This window comes from Hemitrygon akajei, chromosome 12, assembly GCF_048418815.1.
Source record: "Hemitrygon akajei chromosome 12, sHemAka1.3, whole genome shotgun sequence".
Classification (NCBI taxonomy): Eukaryota; Metazoa; Chordata; class Chondrichthyes; order Myliobatiformes; family Dasyatidae; genus Hemitrygon; species Hemitrygon akajei.
This window is the reverse complement of record NC_133135.1, coordinates 9,009,771-9,036,294: the sequence shown is the minus strand read 5'-3', so window position 1 is coordinate 9,036,294 and position 26,524 is coordinate 9,009,771. Positions and strand designations below refer to the sequence as shown.

The window sequence follows — 26,524 nt, the reverse complement described above, 5'->3', positions numbered from 1 at the left end:
TTAGCAGAAGGAGAAGTAGATGTTCATGCCATCAGCTTGGAAGCTACCCAGACAGAATATAAGGTGTTGCTCCTCCACCCCAAGGGTGGCCTCATCTTCAACGAGGACTGATATGTCAGAAAGGGAATAGGGATAGGAATTAAAATGATTGGCGACCAAGAATTTCTACTTTTGGCAAATGGAGCGGAGATGATCAACAATGCAGTCCCCCAATTTACGTCAGGTCTCACCAGTGTAGAGGAGGCTGCATTGGGAGCATTGGACACAATAGACGACCCCAGCAGATTCACAGGTAAAGTGTTGCCTCACCGGGGTGGACTGTTTTTGGGGCCTTGAATGGAGTTGAGGGAGGAGGTGAATGGGCAGGTGTAGCTCTTAGGCCGCTTGCAGGTTTATATACCAGGAGGGAGATAAGTGGGGAGGGACAAACGAACATGGGAATCACAGAAAGCGAGATAGTGACATAGAGAGCAAGAGAGAGAGAGAATGACAGAGAGAGAAACAGACAGACAGAAATTGAGAGAGAGTGACACAGAGAGAGAACATGCCTCACTTTATAGCTCAAACCTGTAAACTTGTGTGTTATTTTCTGTGGAGTGGTCAAGTCTGAGGGGAAATCTGAACGAAGTTTATTAGAGGTACTGAAAAGGGAGATAGAAATGTTCTTCTCCGGTAGAAATGTCATGCATTGAAGGTGCAAGGGAGCATGTTTAAAGGAGATGTGCAAGGTAAGATTTCACAGTGGGTGATTGGTATCTGGGAAGGGCTGCTAGGCGTTCTATGACAATGGTGTTGGAGAGGCACATGAACATGAAGGGATTGGAGGGATATGGATCAGAAGAGATGTAGTTTAATTCAGCATCATGTTCAGCACAGACTTTGTGGACCAAATGGCCCATCCCTGTGTTCTAGATGATGGGGAGCAACAAACCTCCCCATCATTGAGGTCATCCTCAAAAGGCCATGCCTTCAGAATGCAGCATCCATTACTAAGGACACTCTCCATCTGGAATATTTCCGATTCTTGTTTTTACTTAGTACTGCTCCAGGATCCTGAAGACGGACACTCAGTGATTTAGGAGCAGCCTCTTCCCCTGTAATCAGATTTCTGAATGGCCCATGAAGTGTTATTCCTCTTTTGCACTATATGTCTCTTTTTTTTCCACTTAGAGGAATTTTCATGACTTGTACGGTACTGTGGCCACAGAGCAACATGTCTCACAACATACAGTGTGTTTGTGACGGACTTCAATGTGCAAAGTAAATTTATTATCAAAATACATACAGGTTCCTATATACAACCCTGAGATTATGTTTCTTGTGGGTGTACTAAATAAATTTATAGAATAATAACCATAACAGAATCAGTGAAAGACTGACCAACTTGGGCGTTCAACCAGAGTGCAGAAGACAACAAACTGTGAAAATACAAAAAGAAAAAGTTAATAGTAAGAAATAAGCAATAAATATCAAGAATATGAGATGAAGAGTCTTTGAAAGTGAGTCCATTGTTTGTGGGAACAGTTCAATAATGGGGCAAGTAAAGTTGAGTGAAGTTATTCCCTTTGATTCAAGAGCCTGATGGTTGAGGGGTAATAATCGTTCCCAGACTTGTTGGTTCACACAGTTGCCTGGTGGGAACACACAGTCTGTTGGAGGACCTCAGCAGGTCTGGCAGCATCTGTGGAGGGAAATAGACAGTCAACGTTTCAGGCCGAGACCCCTCGTCTGTTCGATGATGCTGCTTGACCCGCTGAGGTGGGTCTGTACCGCAAAATCTGTCCCAGTTTGGGACTGACTTTATAATTCTGCCACTCAGTGATACTTAGTGGCATGTGTTCCTCCTGCCTTCTTAAACACCGGTGTCAAATCCCCATCTCTATGAAAAGATTTCCATTTCACACGGAGTTAATAGTAATAATAATGATAATAATAATATTAACTTATTGATTGAGCATTTTTTATACAGAACAATGTATTTCAACGTGCTTTACAATGGGCAAACATGAAAATAAAATACAAAATAATGTCGGTTAAAACTAAAAGACTAAATGATGTTAGTTAATAGTTCATGGCAGGAGTGGCTAATGATGCCAAGTGGGTGAAGACTTTCCATAAGACATAGGAGCAGAATTAGGCCATTCAGCCCATTGAGACTGCTCCGCTATTGCATCGTGGCTGATTTAATATTCCTCTCAACCCTATTCTCCTGCCTTCTCCCTGTTGCCCTTGACTTCCTACTAATCAAGAGCCTAACAACCTCCACATTGAATATACCCAATGACATGGCCTTCACAATGCATTCCACTGATTCACCACCCTGTGGCTGAAGGAATTCCTCCTCACCTCTGTTCTAAATGGACGTCCCTCTATTCCAGGGGTTCCAACCATGGACCTCCACCATTCACTGAGCAGTCCGTGGACCCTCAGGTTGAGGAACCCTGCCCTCTGATGCTAGACTCCCTCTCTGTAGGAAAGACACTCTCCACATCCACTCTGTCTGCTTCAAAGGGAAAAGAGATGACGACTGTCAGGGAAAGCAGTACAGGGGTCCTGGTTCCACACGCGTGGGCGGTGTGTAAGAAGTTACACAGCAGCAGGTTGACGAGTGGGGGTGGTGTCTGAGATGAAGTTACTAAAGCAGGAAATGTTTACAGAGAAGGAGGGGAAGTTCTGGTAGACATTCTGTGCGCCTCAGTGAGATTTGGAGGAGATGTGTCCAATAATTTGTTTGAAATAAACACAGACTCTACCAACACCTACACAATAATTTTTTTTAGGGACGGCTGCATCACTGAATCATGAGAGATTTATAGCTCAGAGGAAGGCCCCTCCTGTCCTTGCCAGCTGGGCTACTCTGCCAACTAGGAATTTAAGGCCTACTCCTGCCAGGTCGAAAGTCATGCATCTTTGATATATCAACCATCCCCTAGTTAGCAACATCAGGCTTACAGACAGCCTTACATACAAAGGAACTCCCAGAATATTATTAAATTCTGTTGTCCGACATAGAGCGCCATGGTAGGGTAGCGATTAGCACAACTCTACTAGAGCTTGGGACGTTGGAGGTCAGAGGTCAATTCCGATGTCATTTTTAAGGAGCCTGTATGAGGTGTGTGGGTTTTTTCAGGGTGCCCCGGTGTCCATTGTTGGGAATGGTGAGGGTGGAGCACCGTGGGGGGCGGGGGGGGGGTGTGCATGGGATAGGTGGCAGAGGAGTGCCAGGGACAGGGAGGGTGACACAGTTGGAGACACACCAAACCCTGAGACTCCGGGCAAGGTTTGATTCCATACAATTGGTTTATTGATCATTACAGAATGCCACTCTGGTGCTCCCCACTCCTTCCCCTCTCCCTCCGCCTTTTCTCCAACCATGATTCCCATCTCCCTGCCCCCTTCCCACTCTCAGTCCACAATGGAGACCCGTATCAGAATCAGGTTTATCATCGCTCACATGTCATGAAATCTGTTTTTTTTTGCTGCAGCATTACAGTGTAATACATAACATTACTACAGTAATGAAAAAACATTTTAGGTAACCTAGGTATTAAATATGTGCCTAAGAGTTTTGCTCTTAGACCATGTGATAATAGGAGCATAATTAGGCCATTCAGCCCATCAAGCTTGCTCCATCATTTAATCATGGGTGATTCTTTTTCAATACCATTCTCCGAGCGGGCAGATTTAAAATGTCCTATTCACCATTGTGCGCATCTGAAACAAGCTGACAGAGGAAGTGTTTGTGGGAGGTACAATACAACATTTTTGTTTCTCAGTCACATTCTCCTGCCTCCCCCTCATTCCCTCCCCCTTACTACCAATCCAGAATCTATCAATCTCTGCCTTAAATATACCCAAACACTTGGCCTCTACAACCCGTGCGACAATGATTTCCATAGATTCACCACTCTCTGGCTGAAGAAATTCTTCATCTCTGTTCTAAAAGGGACTGCCTTTTTATTCTGAAGCTTGCATCCTACTGATGGAAACATCCTTCTGTATCTGGTAGGCTTCGGTGAGATTACCCCCACCTCCACCCAACCTTCTGTCCTCATCAAGCACAGGCCCAGAGCCATCAAGTGTCTTTCATATGTTAAGCCAAAACAGTTTCCTTCCTCTTTTCACTTATGTTGTCCATCGTATCCAACAGTGACAGGAGAGCTTTTAAATTGGAGAAGCCATTGCACCAGGGCAGTTCCACTTTCTTGAACTTGGATGTCCAGTGCTATGTGTAGTTGTCACAAACTGGGGTCCTCCTGGTTGCAGTGGGTGACCACGACTTCTCCTGTGCCTTGTCATGCCCTTTGCTCTCCAAAGAGAGTTGAGAAAAGCCTTCCTGGCCATTAACTCCCATTGTTGATCATACCAGCCCAGTCCACCAGAGCTGACTTGGCATACTTGGACAGGCAAGGACCTCTCTCACCAGGCCTGCCATCTACCCTCAGATACAGTAGAATTGTTCTTTACTATCAGTCTTATGTGTCTTTGAAGCTGTTCACTACAATACTGTGGAGGAATTGTTACCAAATCGAATGATTTTTTTAAAGTATTCTACAATTAAAGGGCAAAATTGATTGTATACAATTATAAGAGGCATAGATGAGGTGGACAGCCAGTAGCTTTTTCCCAGGGCGGCAATGCCTAATACCAGATGTCATCCTTTGAATGTGATTGGAGGGTAGTTCAGAGGAGATGTCCTAGATTGTTTTTTCCTCAGAGAGTGGTGTGTGCCTGAAATGCACGGCTGTGTTGATGGTGAAGCCAATACAATAGGAGCATTTACATTAATGACACAGCCAGCTGGGGGTGTAGTGGCATCCACACTGGACTTCGAGGCAAGTAATCCTGGGCTTGAATGCAGCAGGCTCTTTGCATGCTTTCCATCCTTGCTGGGTTGAGCGCGAGCAAGCAACTTGGTTTAGTAAAAGCAGACAAAAAGTGCTAAAGAGACGGCAAAAATGCTGCCCGATGTGCCACAAGGTGTAGCGATGAACGACGATGACGGGAGACCCCAGCCATTATCAATACTCCTCAAAGACATTTAAGAGCCTACTAGACAGGTATATGGAGGAATTTAAGGAGGGGGGTTATATAGGAGGCAGGGTTTAAGGGTCGGCACAACATTGTGGGCCGAAGGGCCTGTACTGTGCTGTACTATTCCATGTTCTATGTTCTGTGGTCTGCCTGGTGTCAGTGGTCACGTAACCAGGACTAGTAATATGCACCAGCTACTCGTACGACTACCCACCACCAGCTCTCATGGCTTCATGAGGCCCCTATCTGGGGGCTAAGCAGGTGCTACACCTTGACAAAAGGGTGACCTGTAGATTAGTGGAGGAAAGGAGCGCCTTACACCTCCTTAAGCACATAGAAAGATAGAAGCTGTGTAGGAGGGAAGGGTTAGAGTGATCGTGGAGTTGGTTGAAATGTCGGCACAACGTTGTGGGCCAAAAGGCTCATACTCTGTTGTTCTATGTAAAAACCAAACCTGTCTGTCGTCCAGGGACAGCTTGTAATGGAAGCACATTGTCACACCAGTGCACGTACAGACTGGCCTTGACATAAAGCTGTCAGCAGCCACCAGAGCTGACTGCCTGGAGGCTTAATAGCACTATCAAGAAGACAGCAGCAACCGAACCAAGACCAGCAGGAGTCAGGATATCCTGTCACATTGGAGACAGACTGACGTGAAACGAATGCACCCTCTAAATATAACAAATGAATAATAAAATCACACAATAGTCAAAATAATTAACCTTAAAACAACTTTTCACAAGCATTTTTTCTTCTTCACTGAAATGTATATTTCCTGTGCAGCCAAATCTGACAACTGTAGAGTTCTAGACGTTAGAAGGCTGCTAGGCGTGACTCACATTAAAAATTAAAGATTAGCTTTACTTGTCACATGTACGTGGAAACATTCAGTGAGATGCACCGTTTGCATCAAATCAAATCAGCGAGGACTGTGCTGGGGAAAGAACACAAGTGTCACCACATCTCCGGGGGCGCCGCTCACCAACTTAACCTGCACAACGTGGGATTGTGGGAGTAAATCAGAACACTGGATGTTGTGCATTTAATATTACAATGATATTTGAGTAATCCTGTATATATATATTGGTGGATTAAGCATTCCTATTCATTAAAATACTTAATTACGGTTTATATGTAAAAATACATTAATGGCATATGTCAGTAGGCTGCCACGTGATACGTGTGTGCCTCACGTAAAGTAAACTGAAAGTTAGACCCGCTTTCCCGGACTTCCATGTTTCCTTTGAATTAATTTAATGCTTTGAAGTTACAAAACATAACACTGGAAGAAACCCATGTGGTTCCAGGGAAAATCTTCAGACTCCTTACAGGCATTAGCCTGGCGCGAGTCAGACCGCTAACAATGATTGCTGGCGATGTAAAGCGTTTGTGCTAACCACTACGCTACCGTGCTGCCGCACATCACCCTTGAGTTAGGTGATAGCAGGCAGTAAGGAAGCTCATCCCCAAATCATCTCACTGGAGTTCCCAAAATTGAAGCTGTTGATTAAAGTTACTCTCTAATGTTAGCTGCGATGTAGTGTAGTGGTTAGCACAACCAACGACCCGCCGCTGCCTGTGAGCATTTTGTATGTTCTCCCCGCTTTCCTTCAGGTGCTCCAGTTTCCTCCCAAGTCCAAAGATGTACCTGTTTGTGATTGCAAATTGTCGTATGATTAACCTAAGATAAAAATCAACAGATTGCTGGGTGGCATGGCTTGAAGGGAAGGAAAGGCCTATTCTCAGTAAAACATATTAAAAATAAAACGTTACCCTGTTGATTCAGACATAATTTTTTACAGGTGATAATTTAGTGATTATAATCCATACAGAAAAGAATGATGTCAGCTAAATGAATTTTTTTTTTGCACTATTCAAATTAATTGTCGAAATCAAGCTTTTTCACTGGGTTCTGACTGCACTGGAACGAGCCCTAGATGATTAGAAATATTCGCAAGACATTGCAAGATAGGTTTTTATTGCATTTTTGATTAATTACTGTGTATAAAATGTGTCATTGGAATGCACTGCTGCTTGTGGATTTGCCCTGTGCTGTTGTCTCAGGGGGAAAATAGATTCCTTGTTTACTAAGTGTACTAGATTATTAATCAGATAGCTGAAAATCAGACATCTAAGATGATTATCCCTTAGGAGAGGGCATAATAAGAATTGACATGACACACACATCTGCATCTAAATGAGTTCATCATCAAAATGGCTACCTTCTTAAGGCAAGATATTACGGTGTTTGCTTTTTTGAATCTTTGTATTTTCTAAATTGGGGATCGATTATAATTTTTAATCCCCACCCACTACATTGATTCACTCAGCTGTGTCCCAATCTGACATTTGATCTTTGGACTGAGAATCTTTACTACTAAGCCATTCCTGTCGACTTCAATAGTTTTCCAGCCAATCAACTCGCGAATGAGTGTTGGCCACTTAAAGCTGACTTGTGCTCTAGTCTATCAGTTTTGTTGGCAGTATCCTTAATATGAGTTTATTACATTAAAAGGTCTACAAATTATCTGGATGCAGTTTGAATCTCACTGTACCTAATATCTCATGATAGGTTTAATGTGCTTGTCCTTCCCTAGCCTAAATTAATTTCATATGTTACTCAGACAGCCATTTATAGTTTTTTTTTTAACAGAAAATCAGGCACCAAAAGGCCCTAGATTCCTTCCTGGAAAGGTATGGTTTTATTTAATCAAAATCATAAATAGGTTTAATAGAACACACACAAAATGCTGGAGGAACTCAGCAAGCTAGGCAGCATCTACGGAAAAGAGTAAAGACTGCATGTTCTGGGCTGAGGCCCTTCATCAGGACCCCCACCATCTGCTGAGTTATTCCAGCATTTTGTGTACGTTGCTTTGCATTTCCAGTATCTACAGATTTTCTCGTGTTCAGGTTTAATATCACTGGCATATGTTGTGAAATTTGTTGTTGTGTGGCATAGTACTTTGCAATAAAACCTGTGAATTACATTAACTATATCTATAAATTAAAAAGTTAAATAAGTACTGCAAAATAGTAAATCAGGTAGTGTTCATAGATTCATTGTCCATTCAGAAATCTGATGCGGAGGGGAAGAAGCTGTTCCTGAGTGTGTGTCTTCAGGCTCCTGTCCCTCCTCCCTCATGGTAGCAGTGAGAGGAGAGCACGTCCTGGGGGATGGGGGTCCCTAATGATGGATGCTACCATGCATCGCCATGGTAGTACAGCACTTAGTGTGACGCTATTACAGCTCGTGGCGTCGGAGTCTGGAATTCAACTCCAGCGTCCTCTGTAAGCAAGTCCTTCCCACGTGTGAGTGTGTTTCGTTCGGGTGCTCTGGTTTCTTCCGGGTCCACAGATGTACCTGTTAGTAGGTCAATTGGTCATTGTAAATTGTCCCATGATTAGGCCTGGGTTAAGTAAATGGGTTGCTGGGCGACTTGGCTCGAAGGGCCTGTTCCACACTGTATCTCCATATAAATAAAGTTAAATCGATAAAAATAAATATGCAAGCAATGTTAAGGAAGGAGATGGCAAAGAGGAAGGGATACACAAAAGGGAATGAGGTGGGCACTGGAGGGAGACTGATTCTCGGAGCTATCTATCCTATAGGTAGGTGATCAGAACGACACACAATTTGGTGTCACCAACGTCTTATAAAACCTCAACATAACATCTCAATGTATTTAACACATTGATTTATGAAGGACAAGGTGCCAGCAGCTCTCTTTCTGAGCACGTCGGCCTGTGATGTCACTTTCAAAGAATTATGGATCTGTATTTCCAGATCTTTTTGTTCTGCTGCACTCCTCAGTACCCGACAGTTCACGTAAGCACATCGAGCTAGTTCAATAGAGAAACGGAATAGAGAATATACTCCCTAATATACTATCGTAATCCTGCCCGGCACCTTTCCTGAAGTATTGAACACAGTCTCACACACAAAATACAGGAAGAACTCAGCAAGTCAGGCAGCATCTACGGAGGGGAAGAAACAGTCAAAGTTTCGGTCTGAGACCCTTCATCAGGGCTGGAAAGGAAGGGGGAATTTGCCAGAATAAGAAGGAGGGGAAGCAGTACAATCTAGAAGGTGACAGGTGAATCCGTGTTAGGGGGAAGGGAGGGATATTAAGTGAGACGCTGGCAGGTGACAGTTGGAAATGGTAAAGGGCTGAAGAAGAAGGAATGTGATAGGAGATGAGAGTGGACCAATTTTGTTAAGTATGACAAACACAAAATGCTGGAGGAATGCAGCTTGTCAGGCAGCATCTATGGAAAGGAATAAACAGCGGACATTTTGGGCAGAGTCTTTTCATCAGGACTGGAGAGGGAGGGATAACTTGTCTGAAAAAGTGGGTGGGGTGGATGGGAAGGAGAACATTCCTACTGGACAAAATAGTCGGTAAAATGAATAAAAAGAAGAATATTTCTGACTTCTTGTGAACCAACTAAAGAAGCTCACTCAGTGAAGACAATTGCGTTTGATCAGCTTAAGGTGATTGGAGGAGTGTGGGGGGTATGTCAGAGTTAGGCTGCTTACACAGTGAGTGGTGGGTGTGTGGAATGCCCTGCCAAATGTGAGGCATTAGGGGCATTTAAGAGACTCTTAGATAGGCATGTGAATGAACTAAAAGTGGAGGGCTACGTGGGAAGGAAGCATTAGATCAATCTTGCAGTGAGGTGAAGAGGTTGGTCCGAAGGACCTGTACTGTGGTATGGTCTTCGATGGTCTATTTATGTTGAGGGCTGAGGTAAAGCACCATCTCACAATTATTTCAGTTCAAGCATATCACTGCTGTCTTGAGTCTCACTGTCAACCTGAAGCATCAAATATAGAACAGTACGGCACAGGAACAGGCCCTTCAGCCCACTGCATCTGTACTGACCTCACTGAGTGCTGTAACATCAACCAAACTCCATTCAGAAATGGCGTGAGAGTCATAGTTTTATTACAGTCTCAATGTCATGACATAGTGAACAAGGAGTGAAACTAAAATCAACAAAATACAGTGCAATTATCTCATTGTTTTATTCACAAAAGTAAATATACACAGATAAATAAGATCTTAATTACATTTCCTACAGGTAAATATTATGTGTAAACCATTATTGTATAGGTTAGTGTCTAATAAACTCAAAAATCACATTCTATTTCAGCAAAATCGTATTGTTAACTTTAGACCAACTTCTAAACAATATAACGAGAGCTTATAAGCAATGCTTCTGCTGGTGAGACAATAGATAGCAACTTTTTTCTCCCAACGTAATCCTCTGTCTTCTGCCAGCCAAAGTGTTTTCCAACTTCCTACTTCCTGACTGCATTGGAAGTGACCTAATGCAGATCTGAAACTGCTCATTAGAATAAAAGCTGAATGTAATCAATCACATAGTCGAAACAAACCAATTGCCCGAAGGGCAGAACAATCCCATCAATCCCATCTGCCTGCAAATGGTCCCTCTCCCTCCATTCCCTGCCTGTCCATGTGTCTGTCAAACAGCCTTTTAAACAGTGCTGTCAAATCTGCGTCCACCACCTCCAGACTCCAGGCAGCCACCACCCTGTGTAAGAAATACATTGTTAAAAAATGTCGGCATTTCCAAGTCTGAATCGGAGGCTGTAGAAGGCAACATGTCTAGGGGTTAGAGTACTGTGTATTTACGTGGATGGGTGGGAGGGGAGAACTGGCCTTCTTATTGTTTGTTTGTTCTGTGTTCTGCCGGGCATTGTGGGCATGCTGTGTTGGTGGCGAATGTGTGCCACACTTGTGGGCTGCCCCAAAGTACATCCTTGGTTGTGTTGGTTGTTAACACAAATGGCGCATTTCACTGTATGTTTCAATGTACTTGTGATAAATAAACTTGAACTCTGAAGTCTCCTATGAACTTTTTCCTCTCACCTTAAAGGTTGAGTTGGTGGTGAGGAATGAATAAGCAGTTGACACTTCCATCCGAGACTTTTCATCAGGACTGGAAAGGAAGGGGGAAGATGCCAAAATTAAAAGGTGGGGGGAGGGGGGATGAAGTAAGAAGCTGGCAGTTAATAGGTGGAAAGGGCTGGAGAAGGAATCTGATATGAGAGGAGAGTGGACCGTAGGAGAAAGGGAAGGAGGGGCACCAGGGAGAGATGATAGGCAGGTGGGTAGAAGATACAACAGACCAGAGTGGGGAAATGAAGAAGGGAAGAGGTATGCGAAAAATTTACCAGAAGTTGGAGAAATCAATGTTTATGCCAACAGGTTGGAGGCTACCTAGATGGAATACAAGATGTTGCTGCTCCATCCTGAGGGTAGCCTTATTTTAGTAGAAAACTAGGCCATGGACTGACATATCTGAATGGGAGGAGTTGGCCACCAGGAAATTCCACTTTTGGCAGGTGAAGCGAAAGTTCGTTGATTTATGTCACATTGTGTTCCTCTTGACAAATCGTCCCTCTTTCACCAAGGTTACATAGCTGTGAATGGGTGTCAAAGTTACTTTGGACTCTGCTGTGGCGCTTCACTGTACTAACCTTGGTAAAAGAGGTTGCCGAGATCGGGGAAAGGGAGTAGAGAGCTTTCAAAGTCTGTGTTACTGCAGTGAAGGCCTGGGTTCAGTACATGTTAGTTACTTAATCCCATCAATTTAAGGTTGTCAAAGCCAGGGGCGGTAAAGGGGACAAGCTCCCACTACCTATTAAATACTCTCAATGGTGTGTGCCTCAGATAGCCTCTGACCACCATGTCCAGTTCCTACATAGGAACATATGAGAAATAGGAGAAGCAGCAGGCCATCTGGCCCATTGAACCTGCTTCGCCATTCAATAAGATCATGGCTGATCTGGCCATGGACTCACGCCACCTACCTGCCTTTCCCCCATAACCTGTAATTCCCCTCCTGGCCTTCACGTGTGGCTTATCTACTAAGCCTGGCAGAACAGTTTCTACCGACAGGAGAAGGGGCAAAGGTGGGTTACTGACACCTTAAAACCAGTCGCTGCTGGCGGATGGAGGCTCATCAGCCGTGGTGGCAGCTCATCCAGGAGAATAAGTCTCTGATCTCAAGGCTCCATTGCCTTAAGGCCATACCCATTCAAGGGAAAAGCTTCAGGAGTAAACTCTGAGGAAAAATCTGGAGTCCCTAAGACAGTCCTCCGTTGAATTCAATGCTGACTGGCAACTCCTGCAATGCTGCTGGTGCTGAACTGTGACGGTCTCTTCTGTTACTCTGTGTTCTCAGATGCATGGAGTGGGTAGTCAGCTACACGGGCAACAGCTCGATCTCCATGTGGCTTCCATATCTAGACCACTAGCTTGCAACATCCAGTGGAGCCTTAAAAACAATCCCATCACCCCTACAGAGGCACAGGCCGCCAACGGTAGCTCACCAGAGTGCTCTGTCTTTTAAGCTGTCCAGGTATAACCTATCTTCTTGGCAAGACACCTTCATGGAGAGGTGCCTCAGAAAGGTGACATCTATTAATAAGGACCCCCATCACCTAAGACATGCCCTCTTCTCATTGTTACCATCAGGAAGGAGGTACAAAAGCCAGAAGGTACACACTCAGCGATTCAAGAACAGCTTCTTCCCCTCTGCCATCTGATTCCTAAATGGACATTGAACCCTTGAACACTACCTAACTTTTTAAAAAATATATATTATTTGTTTTTGCACTATTTTAATCTAATATATATATTTACTGTAATTGATTAACCTATCTATTTTTTTTCTTTCTATATTATCATGTACTGCATTAAACTGCTGCTGCTAAGTTACCAAATTGCACAACACGTGCTGTTGACAATAAACCTGATTCTGATTCTGATCCTGAAGTCAGTTTCAAGGTTGCGTCACCAGGCATTTTTTGGCCAACCTCTCCTGTAGAAGGCTGATTGGACCTGTGGCTTCCATGGATTTGCGGCTATCATCACACAATTCCATATATCTTCTAGGTGCAGATCCTTCCCCTCCCAGTGATGAGGTCTTTGAAGGTGTTTCTGTAGCATGTACTGGGTTTTTATTGGATGGGGCTGTTAACCCCTCCTCCTTCTGCAGCCAGGCTTGGGACCGTCCAGGGTGGAGCTGTCCAGCATGCAAGTGCCATAAAAAATGCACAACAGTGTCTCTATTTTCTCAGAGGTTTGCTTAGATTCGACATGTCACCTAAAACTGTGACAGTCTATAGATGCACAGTGGAGAGCATCCTGACTAGTTGCATCATAGCCTGGTATGGAAACACCAATGCCCAGGAACAAAGGAACCTACAAAAGTGGTGGATGCAGCCCAGTCCATCACAGGCAAAGCCCTCCCTACCATTGATCACATTTACCTGGAGCACTGCCAGAAGAAAGCAGCATCCATCATCAAGAAACCCCACCATCTAGGCCAGGGGCTCCACAGACTGCTTGGGGTCCATGGCATTAAAAAAAAGGCTGGGAGCCGCTGATCTAGGCCATCCTCTCGTCTCACTATTAACATCGGGAAGGAGGTACCAGAGCTTTAGGTCCCACATCACAATCTCAGGAACAACTATTATCCTACAACCCTCAGGCTCATCTGAACCCTGAATTGACTCCTCAACCAACACACTCCCTTTCAATGACTCTTCAACTCAACTTCTTGGTATTATTTTTAAAATTGCTCATTTGGTCTTCATTTGCATATTGGTCTTTAGATGGTCTTTGATTATGTATAGTTTCTCATAAATCCTATTGTACCTGTTTATTTTCCTGTGAGTGCCTGCAGGAGAATTGATCTTGAGGCAGTAAATGGTAAAACACACAGACTTTGGTAATAAGTTTACTTTGGCATTTGACTTAGAGGGATTGGACAATAATCTTGTGTGAATTCCAAGTTTTGGATGAGTTCAGACTGAAAGAATTCAAAGAGACTTAAAGGGAAGTATGAGGTGATTTTTTTTAATGAAGATATTCTTGTAATTTAAGAAGTAACATCATGAAGGATCTCACCCACTCTGCTCATAAACTGTGTGTTCCACTCCCATCTGGGAGGAGGCTATGCAGCATCCACACCAGGACCACCAGTTACTTTCCCCAAGCAGAAAGGCTGATCAACACGACCACCCACTAACCCACCCCTCCAAATCCCAACCACCACCACTACTTTATCATTTCCTGTCAGTAAATTTCTACATCTATGGATATTTGCTAGAGGCTTTGGTGACACATCAAATGTCTTCAGACTGTGAATAAAATATAGCTTCTGGCCACCTCTCCAGATCTAATTGGAGTCCTGGACTGATTGACCAGTTCCAACAAGTGAACAGGCTTTTTTTGAACTTATTTAAAACTGCAGTGGGCATGAAGGCTTGACAAGGGTAGTCAAATCTGCCCAACACATCACTGGCACCAGCCTGCCCATCATTAAAGACATATATAAAGCAAGGTGCTGGAAAATGGCCAGTAACATCATGAAGGATCTCCTACCCACCCTGCTTATGGACCCTGTCTCACTCCCATCAGGGAGCAGGCTACATAGCATCCACGCCAGGACCACCAGGCTCAAAAATAGTCACTTTTCCCAAGCAGTAAGGCTAATCAACATCTCACTCACCCTCTACACCCCCAACCACCACTACTTTATAATTTCCTGTACAGACACTTCTGTGCCGAGAGTCACTTTATGGGCATACAATCAATCTGCACATATAGGCTATGTATTCATATTTATTGTTTTTATTATTGTGTTATTTATTGTTTTGTGGTTTTTTTTCTGTGCTGCATTGCATCCAGAATAATGAATATTTCATTCTCTTTTACAATTATTTGCTGGAAATAATATTAAACGATATTAAATCTTTATTTATTTATTGGGATACAGCTTGGAATAGGCTCTTCTGGCCCTTTGAGTTGTTCCAAACAGCAGTCCCCTGATTTAATCCTAACCTAATCATAGGGCAATTTACAATGACCAATTAAACTACCAACTGGTACATCTTTGGAGTGGGGGCAGAAACCCACGCAGTCACGGGGACAGTGTACATACTCCTTACAGAAAGAGGCAGGAATTGAACCTGGGTCACTGGTAATGTAAAGCTTTGTACTGTATCGCACTTGAATCTTGAATATCGAGGTATCTTTGTGAAAGAAAAGAAATGCTCCGACTGCGAGAGAATATGGTTCTTTATAAATTTAACAGACTTATTTTCATGCCTAAGTGGCCGTGGGAGGGGGTTACAAGATGTTAACGTTCATTTTTTTTTGTAAGTCATTGCATTAAGTTGGTGAAATATGATTCAAATTGATAGCTTCTTGAGTGTTAAATGTTTCCCAGACACATATTCCTCAATTTTCTCATTTGCTTATTGCTAGTTTAAAGAAAAATCTAATGACTGTTTTTATCCAGATAGAATGTTGTTTAGTGCCTGAGAGCTGGAAATACTGATGTTTCTCAGAAGCTCTCTATTGCAGAAAGCAAGCTAAACCCCTGCACACAGCTGTAACCTCAGTCCTGTATGTGTTTGCAAATCAAATTGTATAGATTGTAATTAAATGAACCAGGGATTGGGTGTGAGAGTCTAAAGAAAGACCATAAGATACAGGAGCAAGAATTGGGCTGAGAATTAGGAACAAGGTCACTTTCCATAGAGCTTCCTCCATCATTTCATCATGGCTGATCTATTACGCCTCGCAACCCCATTCTCCTGCCTTCTCCCTGTAACTTGATGTCCTCACTAATCAAGAACCTACCAACCTCTGCTTTAAATATATCCAATGACTTGGCTTTTAACAGCTGGCTGTGGCAATGAATTCCACAGATACACCACCCTCTGGCTAATAAAATTCTGCCTTATCCCCATTCTAGGATTTTGAGTCTGTGCCCCTGGTCCTAGACTCCCCCACTATAGGGAACATCCTCTCCATGTCCACTCTGTCTAGGATTCTTGATATTTGATAGGTTTCAAAGAGATCCTCTTCATTCTTCCAAACTCCAGCGAGTAAAGGTCCAGAGTCATCAAATGTTCCTCGTACTTTTCATTACCAGGATCATTCTCATGAACCCCCTGTGGACGCTCTCCGTTGCCAGCACGTCCTTTCTTAGATAATCTGATCACAGTACTCCCAGCAACGTTTAACCAATTTCTTATGAAGCCTCAGCCTCTGTTAGAAAAACATTGTTTCTTCTGGCAGGGGAGAGGAAAAAATAGGGAAGAGTGTTGAAAGCAGTAAATGGGTGATGGATGATCCAAGGTAGTTACCAGGAGTGCTGCGCATCCAAGTTCAACATTCAAAGTAAATTTATTGTCAAAGACATATATTTCATTGAGTACAGCCCTGAGATTCACTATTTTGCAGGCAGTCACAGAAAATACAAAGAAGCATAATGAAAAGCTACGTACAGGACTGACAATCAGCCCATGTGCAAAAGACAACAAACTGAGCAAATATAAAAAGAAAATAATAATTGCAATAAATAAGCAATACATATTGAGAATATGAGATGAAGAGTCCTTGAAGGTGAGCCCATAGGTTGTGGGAATGGTTCAGTGTTGGGCTGAGTGAAGTTGAGTGAATTTAAGAGCCTGGGTGGTTAAGGGGTAAACACCAGGTTGAGTGATAATTTACCAGGAGCACTGACTACACAGGGTGCTTAGCTTTGGCAGTGATTCCTCCCAACCGTCTAACAATCTCTTTGACCCCCCCTACCATCAGATAGGAGGTACCATAGCATTAGGACGAGAACCATTAGGATGAGAAACAGCTTCTTCCCCCAGGCTGTGTCCCTGAGACCACCATATCTCATCATGTATGAAGCACCAGTAGCATCATACAGTTTACTTTTTATCTTGTGTCATAAACACACTGTTGTGTATTTAATATTTCAGTAATATTTGAGTAATTTTGTATTTTATATATATTTGATTAAGCATTCTTGTTCATTTAAATAACTAATTACTGGTCATATGTAGAAATACATAAATTGCATACATCATCACGATACCACATGATATGCGCGGACCTCCCTTAAAGTAAACACGGAAATTAGACGCACATTTCAGACTCCCGTGTCTTCCTTTGAATTAGTTTAATGTTTTGAAATCACAAAACATAACACACGCATTATTTGTGGTAATCTTATTTTATGTTTCATGTGTGTTATATGCACAGTGTTATACATCTTGGTCTGGAGGAATGTTGTTACGTTTGTTGGTATATATGTGTACTGTTGAAATGATAATAAATTTGAAGTTGATGTAAGGATGGCCTCTCATACAGAGGATGGCTGAGCTCAAATTTTGTCCGTCAGAGTGAACTGTATATGGATGAGAGTGCAGTTGCCTTGATTATTAAGTTAGCAAATGATAATGTTCCTTAAACTTTGACATGAAAATTTCTGCTGTAGTGGTCAGTGTAGGAAGTCAATTCAGAATGCGATGGGGTCTCGAACAGTTGGACCAGTGGGCCGAAGAAAGGCAGATAGAGTAAGTGTCATCACAAAGAAGGCACAAGATTGCCTCTACTTTCTGAAAAGTTTGTGTAAATTTAGCATGTCACCAAAAACTTTGACAAACTTCTGTAGATGCACAGTGGAACGTAAGCTAACTGGTTGCATCACGGCCTGGTATGGAAACAACAATGCCCAGGAATGGAAATATCTACAGAAAGTGGTTCATCACAGAAATCCAGTTCACCACAGGAAAAACTTTCCCCATCATTGAATCTGCTTTCAGAGTGCTGCAACAAGAAAACCACACCGTTCACGTTCTCTTCTCACTAACATTGGGCAGAGGGTACAGAAGCCATAGGCCCTATGCCACCTGGCTTTGAACTTGTATGAGATATGAAAATTATTCCAAGTTACAAAAATAGGGCAGAGACGACTAAGTCTGGGGGCCAGATTTTTTCCCAGGGCGGAAGTGGCTATGAGGGGGCATCATCTTAAGGTGATTGGGATATCAGAGGCAAGTTTTTAGACAGAGTGGTAGGAGCACTGAACACCCTTCCAGGGGTGATGATGAGGCAGATACATTAGGTGCATTTAAGAAACTCTTAGATAGGTACATGGATGATAGAAAAATGGAGGGCTAGGTAGAAAAGAAGGGTTAAATCGATCTTAGATTGGGCTAAGAGTTTAACGCAGCATCATGGACTAACATGCGTGTACTTGGCTGTAGTGTTCTATGTTCTATGGTCAAACACAAGCAAATTCGACAACCGTAACTAAGCAACTTAGTCAACGTGGACAAGTAGAGCCAAATGGCTTGTTACTGTTCTGTATATCTCTGGATATCTAGTTGCCAGCATGGATTGGTCAGGCTGAATGGCTTGTACCGTTGCTGTATCACTCTGGCTGATATGTGGATTTATTTTGCAGTGCCAACAACAGTGGAGACGACTCCTCCGGGGGTGACGCGTGCCAAGACCACTGCTGTGACCACAACTACCAGCACTGCTGAGAGAGCTCTGGCCACCACTACCCTGGCAGCAGGCACCAAGGAGGGCGGCCAAGGGGCCAGGCCGGGGCTTCACGGTGTGGGCACAAGGCCGCCCCCGGTGTCCAGTACCTTCCCACTCCCCGAGAGGTTCTGTGAAGTTACGGAAGCCAGGGGCATAGGTTGGCCTCGGAGCCAGAGAGGTACCATGGTGGAACGCCCCTGTCCCAAAGGCACTCGAGGTAAGATGGTCGGTGGGGTATGTGTGTGGGTTAAGGGCTGGGTGGGCAACTCCTCCCCCAACCAGAGATAGCTCTCAACTTGTTACAAGTAAGATTAAATATTAAAGATTAGTTTTACTTGTCACATATATATCAAAGCATCCAAACATACAGTGAACTGTGTCATTGGCAACAATGACTGTGAGGATAGCGTACTTGGCACAGCCCACAAGTGTTGCTATGCTTCTGGCGCCAACCTAGCATGCCATAACTTACTAATCCATACCCGTACCTCTTTTGGAATGTGGGAGGGAATTGGGGCACCCGGAGGAAACCCACATGGAAGAGAACAGACAAACTCCTCGCAGGCCGCAGCAAGAATTGAACTCCACTCTTCCAACTGCAAATGCTGTAAACGTCTCACTAACCACTACGCTACTGCACAAATGATAATGTGGCAGAGACATCTAAGGGTTGGTCAGCCTGTTCCTTATCCTACATTAGATAGTGCTCAAGTCTTTCCAAGGAAGGGCATCTGTTGACATGGCATCTTCTGGGAGCCCTTCACTCTTGCCAGCTTACACTTCCTGAAGCCCCCTGTCAGTGGGAAGAGGATTCATAATCCAGCAAATGCTGTGTGATACATGGGTGTCTACTGTATGGGATTTAATAAGACATGTCATGGGAATGGTAGTCTTCACTGAAAGCTTCTAATGTGGGGTTTTGCATTTCTGTGGTAAGCATAAAGATAGAGACGTTTTTCTAAAGAGGGAGGGAATTCAGAAATCTGAGGTACAAAGGTACTTTGGGGACCTAGTGCAGGATTTCCTAAAGGTATTTTTTAGGCTGAGTTGGTGGTGAGCAAGGCAGATGCAATGTTAGCATTCATTTTGGGGTGACTAGAATACTAAAGCAAGGATGACATGCTGAGGCATTGGTCAGGCGACATTTGAAATTTTATGAGTAGCTTTGGGCCCAGTATCTTGGAAAGATGTCCTGGCATTGGAATGGGACCAAAGGAGGTTCAGAAGAATGACCCTGGGAGTGAAAGGCTTAATGTATAAGGAGTGTTGGATGTCTTTGGGCCTGTACTTGCTGCATTTCAGAAGGATAAGGGGAGAATCTCATTGAAACAAATTTCAACAGTTAACAAATTTGACATCACATGCCGATGATAATAAACCGGATTCTGATTCAGATTCAGATTCAGCATACATTTCAATGCAACACATATCATAGGAAAGGCAGATAATTGTGCTGAAGATGAGGTAGCTGGCTTACAAACAGAGGCAATGAGTAGTGAGGAGAGGTTGTTGATAGGGCAATATTGCAGTCAACATGATCAGTTATAATCTAAAAAGTGGATAAAATCAAAAAGGGTGAATACAGGAATGAAGGTGTTTTATTTAAATGCCCTGAGAAATGTTGTCTCATTTTTACTGTGTACGGTACCAGCAGTTATGGTCGAAATGACAATAAAAAGTGACTTGACTTGACTCAGTATTTGTAATAAGGTAGATGAACTTGAGGCACATTTGTAGATGGGCAGGTATGATGTTGTAGGCATCACTGAATCATGGCTGAAAAAAGATTACAGCTGGGAGCTTAATGTCCAAGGATACATATTGTATCAAAAGGACAGACAGGAAGGCAGTGAGGGCGGTGTAGCTCTTTTGGTAAAAACTGAAATCAGATCATTAAAAAGAGGTGACATAGGGAGGGTCAGAGGGTGTTGAATCATTGTTGATAGAGCTAAGGAACCGCAAGGTTAAAAAGATGCAGATAGGGACTCCCAAACAGTAGTAAGGATGTGGCCAACAAATTACAACAGGAAATAGAAGATGTATGCCAGAAGGGCAGTGTTACAATCTTTAATTTGCAAGTAGATTTGGAAAAAAAAATCAGGTTGATGCTGGATTACAGAATGACAAATTTCTAGAGTGCCTTCAAGATGGTTTTTTAGAGCAGCTCATGGTTGAGCCCACTAGGGGATTAGCTATTCTGGATTGAGTGTTGTGCAATGAACTAGAATGGAGTTGAGACCTTAAGATAAAAAGAAACCAAGGGGAAGTGATCATAATATGATCAAATTCACCCTGAAATTTGAAAAGGAGAAGCTAAAGTCAGATGTATCAGTTTTATAGTGCAGTAAAGGGAATTACAGAAACCTGAGAGAAGAGCTGGCCAGAATTGATTGGAAAAAACACTGATATGGATGATGGTGCAGCAGAAATGGCTGGAATTTCTGGAAGCAATTCAGAAGGCACAGGATATATACATCTCAAAGAGGAAGGAGTATTCTAAAGGAAAGATACACAACCATGTCTAACAAGAGAAGACAAAGCCAACATAAAAGCCAAAGAGAGGGCATATAGAGCAACATTTAGTGGGAAGTTAGAGGATTGGAAATCTTTTAAAAAATCAACAGAAGGCAACTAGGTAAAAATGGAATACGAAAGTAAGCTGGTCAATAAGAAAGAAATTAGAAAAGCTAAAAGAAGATACGTGGCTGCTTTAGCAAGTAAGGTGAAAATAAATCCAAAGGGTTTCTACAGTTATATTAATAGCAGAAGGATAGTGAGGGATAAAATTGGTCCCTTAAGAGAATCAGAGTGGACAGCTATGTGTGGAGCCAAAAGAGATGAGGGAGATTTTGAACAATTTCTTTTCTTCAGTATTCACTAAGGAGAAGGATATTGAATTGTTTAAGGTAAGGGAAACAAGTAGGGAAGTTATGGAAACTACGACGATTAAAGAGGAGGAAGTACTGGTGCTTTTAAGGAATATAAAAGTGGATAAATCTCCAGGTCCTGACAGGACATTCTCTAGGACCTTGAGGGAAGTTACTGTAGAAATAGCAGGGGCTCTGACAGAAATATTTCAAATGTCATTAGAAACAGGGATGGTGCTGGAGGATTGGCATATTGCCCATGTTGTTCCATTGTTTAAAACGGGTTCAAAGAGTAAACCTAGCAATTATAGGCCTGTCAGTTTGATGTCAGTGGTGGGTAAATTAATGGAAAGTACTCTTAGAGATGGTATATATAATTATCTGGATAGACAGGGTCTGATTAGGAACAGTCAGCATGGATTTGTGCATGGAAGGTTGTGTTTGACAAATCTTATTGAATTTTTTGAAGAGGTTACGAGGAAAGTTGACAAGGGTAAAGCAGTGGATGTTGTCTATATGGACTTCAGTAAGGCCTTTGACAAGGATCCGCACAGAAGGTTAGTTAGGAAGGTTCAATCTTTAGGTGTTAATATTGAAGTAGTAAAATGGATTCAACAGTGGCTGGATGGGAGATGCCAGAGAGTAGTGGTGGATAATTGTTTGTCAGGTTGGAGGCCGGTGACTAGTGGTGTGCCTCAGGGATCTGTACTGGGTCCAATGTTGTTTGTCATATACATTAATGATCTGGATGATGGGGTGGTACATTGGATTAGTAAGTATGCAGATGATACTAAGGTAGGTGGCGTTGTGGATAATGAAGTAGGTTTTCAAAGCTTGCAGAGAGATTTAGGCCAGTTAGAAGAGTGGGCTGAAAGATGGCAGATGGAGTTTAATGCTGATAAGTGTGAGGTGCTACATTTTGGTAGGAATAATCAAAATAGGACATACATGGTAAATAGTAGGGCATTGAAGAATGCAGTTGAAGAGAGTGATCTAGGAATAATGCTGCATAGTTCCCTGAAGGTGGAATCTCATGTGGATAGGGTGGTAAAGAAAGCTTTTGGTATGCTGGCCTTTATAAATCAGAGCATTGAATATAGGAGTTGGGATGTAATGTTAAAATTGTACAAGGCATTGGTAAGGTCAAATTTGGAGTATTGTGTACAGTTCTGGTCACCGAATTATAGGAAAGATGTCAACAAAATAGAGAGAGCACAGAAGAGATTTACTAGAATGTTACCTGGGTTTCAGCACCTAGGTTACAGAGAAAGGTTGAACAAGTTAGATCTTTATTCTTTGGAACATAGAAGGTTGAGGGGGGACTTGATAGAGGTATTTAAACAGACAGACAGACAGACAGACATACTTTATTGATCCCGAGGGAAATTGGGTTTCGTTACAGTCGCACCAACCAAGAATACTGTAGAAATATAGCAATATAAAACCATAAATAATTAAATAATAATAAGTAAATTATGCCAAGTGGAAATAAGTGCAAGACCAGCCTATTGGCTCAGGGTGTCTGACACTCTGAGGGAGGAGTTGTAAAGTTTGATGGCCACAGGCAGAAATAACTTTATGAAAATTATGAGGGGGATAGATAGAGTTGATGTCGATAGGCTTTTTCCATTGAGAGTAGGGGAGATTCAAACGAGGACATGATTTGAGAGTTAGGGGGCAAAAGTTTAAGGATAACACAAGGGGGAATTTCTTTACTCAGAGAGTGGTAGCTGTGTGGAATGAGCTTCCAGTAGAAGTGGTTGAGACAGGTTCGGTATTGTCATTTAAAGTAAAATTGGATAGGTATATGGACAGGAAAGGAATGGAGGGTTATGGGCTGAGTGCGGGCCAGTGGGACTAGGTTAGAGCAAGCGTTCGGCACGGACTAGAAGGGCCGAGATGGCCTGTTTCCGTGCTGTAATTGTTATATGGTTAATAATATTAAAGAGGATACCAAAGGTTTCTTCAGATACATAGTGTAAAAGAGAGGTGACAGCAGATATCAGACCACTGGAAAACAATGCTGGGGAGTTAGTAATATGGGGGGGTACAATGGATTGGCGGACTAACTGAAGAAGTATTCATCAGTCTTCACTATGGAAGACACTAGCAGCAGAGTGAAAGTTTCAGGTGTCAGGGGTCATGAAGTGTGTGAAGTTACCTTAACAAGACAGAATGTTCTTGGGAAACTGAAAGGTCGGAAGTTAAATAAGTCAACTGGACTCGATAGTGTACAAACCAGGTTTCAGAAAGAAGTGGCTGAAGAGATTGTGGAGGCATTAGTAATGATCTTTCAAGAATCACTAGGTTCTGGAATGGTTCTGAAGGACTGGAAAATTGCAAATGTAACTCCACTCTTCAAGAGGGAAGAGAGAAAGAAGAAAGGAACCTTTTTATAGACACTGTGAAAGCAAGGATGTGATTATTAAGGATGAGGTCTCAGGTTACTTGGAGGCACATGATAAAATCAGCCATAGTCAGCATGGTTTCTTCAAGGGAAAATCTTGCTGACAAATCTGTTGGAATTCTTCAAAAACGTAATTTCCACAGGATAGACATAGGAGAATCAGTTGAGATTGTGTGCATGGATTTTCAGAAGGACTTTGACAAGATGCCACACCAGGCTGCTTAACAAGCTAGAAGCCCATGGTGTTACAGGAAAGATTCTAGCATGGATAAAGCGGTGACTGATTGGCAGGAGGCACAGAGTGGGCATAAAGAGAGCCTTTTCTGACTGACTGCCAGTGACAAGTGGTGTTCCACAGGGGTCTCTGTTGGGATTGATCCATTTTACGTTATACATCAATGATTTGGATAATGGAATTGATGGCTTTTTTGCAAAGTTTGCAGACGATATGAAGATAGGTGGAGGGGCAAGTAGTTTTGAGGAATTAGAGAGGCTACAGAAGGACTTAGATTAGGAGAATGGGCAAAGAAGTGGTAGATGGTCATGCAATTTGGTACAAGAAATTAAAGGGTTGACTATTTTCTAAATGGAGAGAAAATACAAAAACTGACATGCAAAGGGACTTGGGAGTCTTCATGCAGGATTCCGTGAAGGTTAATTTGCAGGTTGAGTCCATGGTGAGGAAAGCAAATACAATGTTAGCATTCACTTCAAGAGGACAAGAATATACAGTGCCTATCAAAAGTATTCCCCCCCCCCCCCCGGAAGTTTTCATGTTTTTTGTTGTTTTACGACATTGAATCACAGTGGATTTAATATGGCTTTTTTGACACAGATCAACAGAAAAGACTCTTCTGTGTCAAAGTGAAAACAGATCCCTACAAGGTGATCCAAATTAATTACAAATATAAAACACAAAATAAATGATTGCATAAGTATTTAGCCCCTTTAATATGACACACCAGATCATCACTGGTGCAGCCAGTTGGTTTTAGAAGTGACATGATTAGTTAACTGGAGATCTGTTTTTGTAGACCTGTATGCAGTCAAGGTGTTTCAATTGATTGTAGTAAAAATTGAAGGTCCAGCTGCTGATGAGTTAGTATCCTGGCAAAAAATACACCATGAAGTTAAAAGAGCAACTTCATGAAAGGGTTATTGAAAAGCACAAGTCAGGAGATGGATGCAAAGAAATTTCTAAGTCACTGAATATCCCTTGGAGTACAGTTAAGTCAATCTAGAGACCTATGACAACTCTGGAGGAGGTACAAGCTTCAGTGGCTAAGATGAGAGAGACTGTGCATACAACAACTGTTGTCCGGGTGCTTCACCAGTCACAGATTTATGGGAGAGTGGCAAAGAGAAAGACACTTTTGAAAAAGAAACTCACATGAAATCTCAGCTAGAGTTTCCCAGAAGACATTTGGGAGACTGAAGTCAGCTGGAAGAAGGTTCTATGGTCTGATGAAACCAAAATTGAGCTTTTTGGCTATCAGACTAAGTACTGTGTTTGGCATACCATAGAAAGGGTGCAGAGGAGATTTACCAGGATGTTGCCTGGATTAGGGAGCATGCCTTATGAGAATAGGTTGAGTGAACTTGGCCTTTTCTCCTTGGAGTGACGGAGGATGAGAGGTGGCTTGATAGAGGTGTAAAAGATAATGAGGCATTGATCGTGTGGATTAGTCAGAGGTTTTTCCCCAGGACTGAAATGGTTAGCATGAGAGGGCATAGTTTTAAAGTGCTCGGAGGTACGTACAGAGGAGATGTCAGGGGTAAGTTTTTTTACGCAGAGAGTGGTGAGTGCGTGGAATCGGCTGCCGGCGACGGTGGTGGAGGTGGAAACGATAGGGTCTTTTAAGAGACTCTTGGATGGCTACATGGAGCATAGAATAGAATAGCCCAGGTAGTTCTAAGGTAGGTACATGTTCGGCACAGCTTTGTGGGCCGAAGGGCCTGTATTGTGCTGCATGATTTACATGTCCTATGTTCTCTGTTCTATCGTCATAAACACATCATCCCTACCATGAAGCATGGTGGTGGCTGCATCATTCTGTGGGGATGCTTCACTGCAGCAGGCCCTGGAAGGCTTGTGAAGGTAGAGGGTAAAATCGGTGCAGCAAGATACAGGGAAATCCTGAAGGAAAATCTGATGCAGTCTGCAAGAAAATTGCAACTTGGGAGAAAATTTGTTTTCCAGCAAGAAAATGACCCCAGGCATAAAGTCAAAGCTACACAGGATTGGCTTAATAAAAACAACAATGTCCTGGAGTGGCCAAAGTCAGAGTCCAAACCTGAACCCAACTGAGTATTTATGGCTGGACTTAAGAAAGGTTCACGATCCCCATGCAATCTAACAGACCTTGAGCAGTTTTGTAAAGAAGAATGGGGAAAAATTGCAGTATCCAGATGTGCAAAGCTAATAGAGACTTATCTACACAGACTCAATGCTGTAATTGCAGCTGAAGGTTCATTTAATAAATGTTGATTTGAAGGAGGTTAATACTTGTGCAATGAATTTTGTGTTTTATATTTGTAATTAATTTAGATCACTTTGTACAGATCTGTTTTCACTTTGACATGAAAGAGTCATTTTCTGTGGATCAGTATCAAAAAGCTAAATTAAATCCACTGTGATTAATTGTTGTAAAACAATAAAACACGAAAACTTACAAGGAGAGTGAATACTCTTTATAGGCACTTTGAAAGCAAGGATGTGACGTTGAGACTTTATAAAGCACTGGTGAGTCCTCACTTGAAGTATTTTGAACAGTTTTAGGCAACTTATCTTTGAAAGGTTGTGCTGAAACTGGAGAGGGTTT

At 42.7% G+C, this 26,524-nt stretch overlaps 1 protein-coding gene across 15 annotated transcripts in view; it reads left to right on the top strand.

The window, feature by feature from the left end:
- The window catches only part of adgrl2a (adhesion G protein-coupled receptor L2a), an 852,977-nt gene that overhangs the window by 716,383 nt on the left and 110,070 nt on the right, over positions 1–26,524 (top strand). For all 15 annotated transcript variants that reach the window (XM_073062547.1, XM_073062548.1, XM_073062549.1 and 12 more), the window contains one exon: positions 18,346–18,645. In XM_073062547.1, coding sequence (XP_072918648.1) covers positions 18,346–18,645 — 300 coding nt within the window. The remainder of the gene's footprint in view (positions 1–18,345; positions 18,646–26,524) is intronic.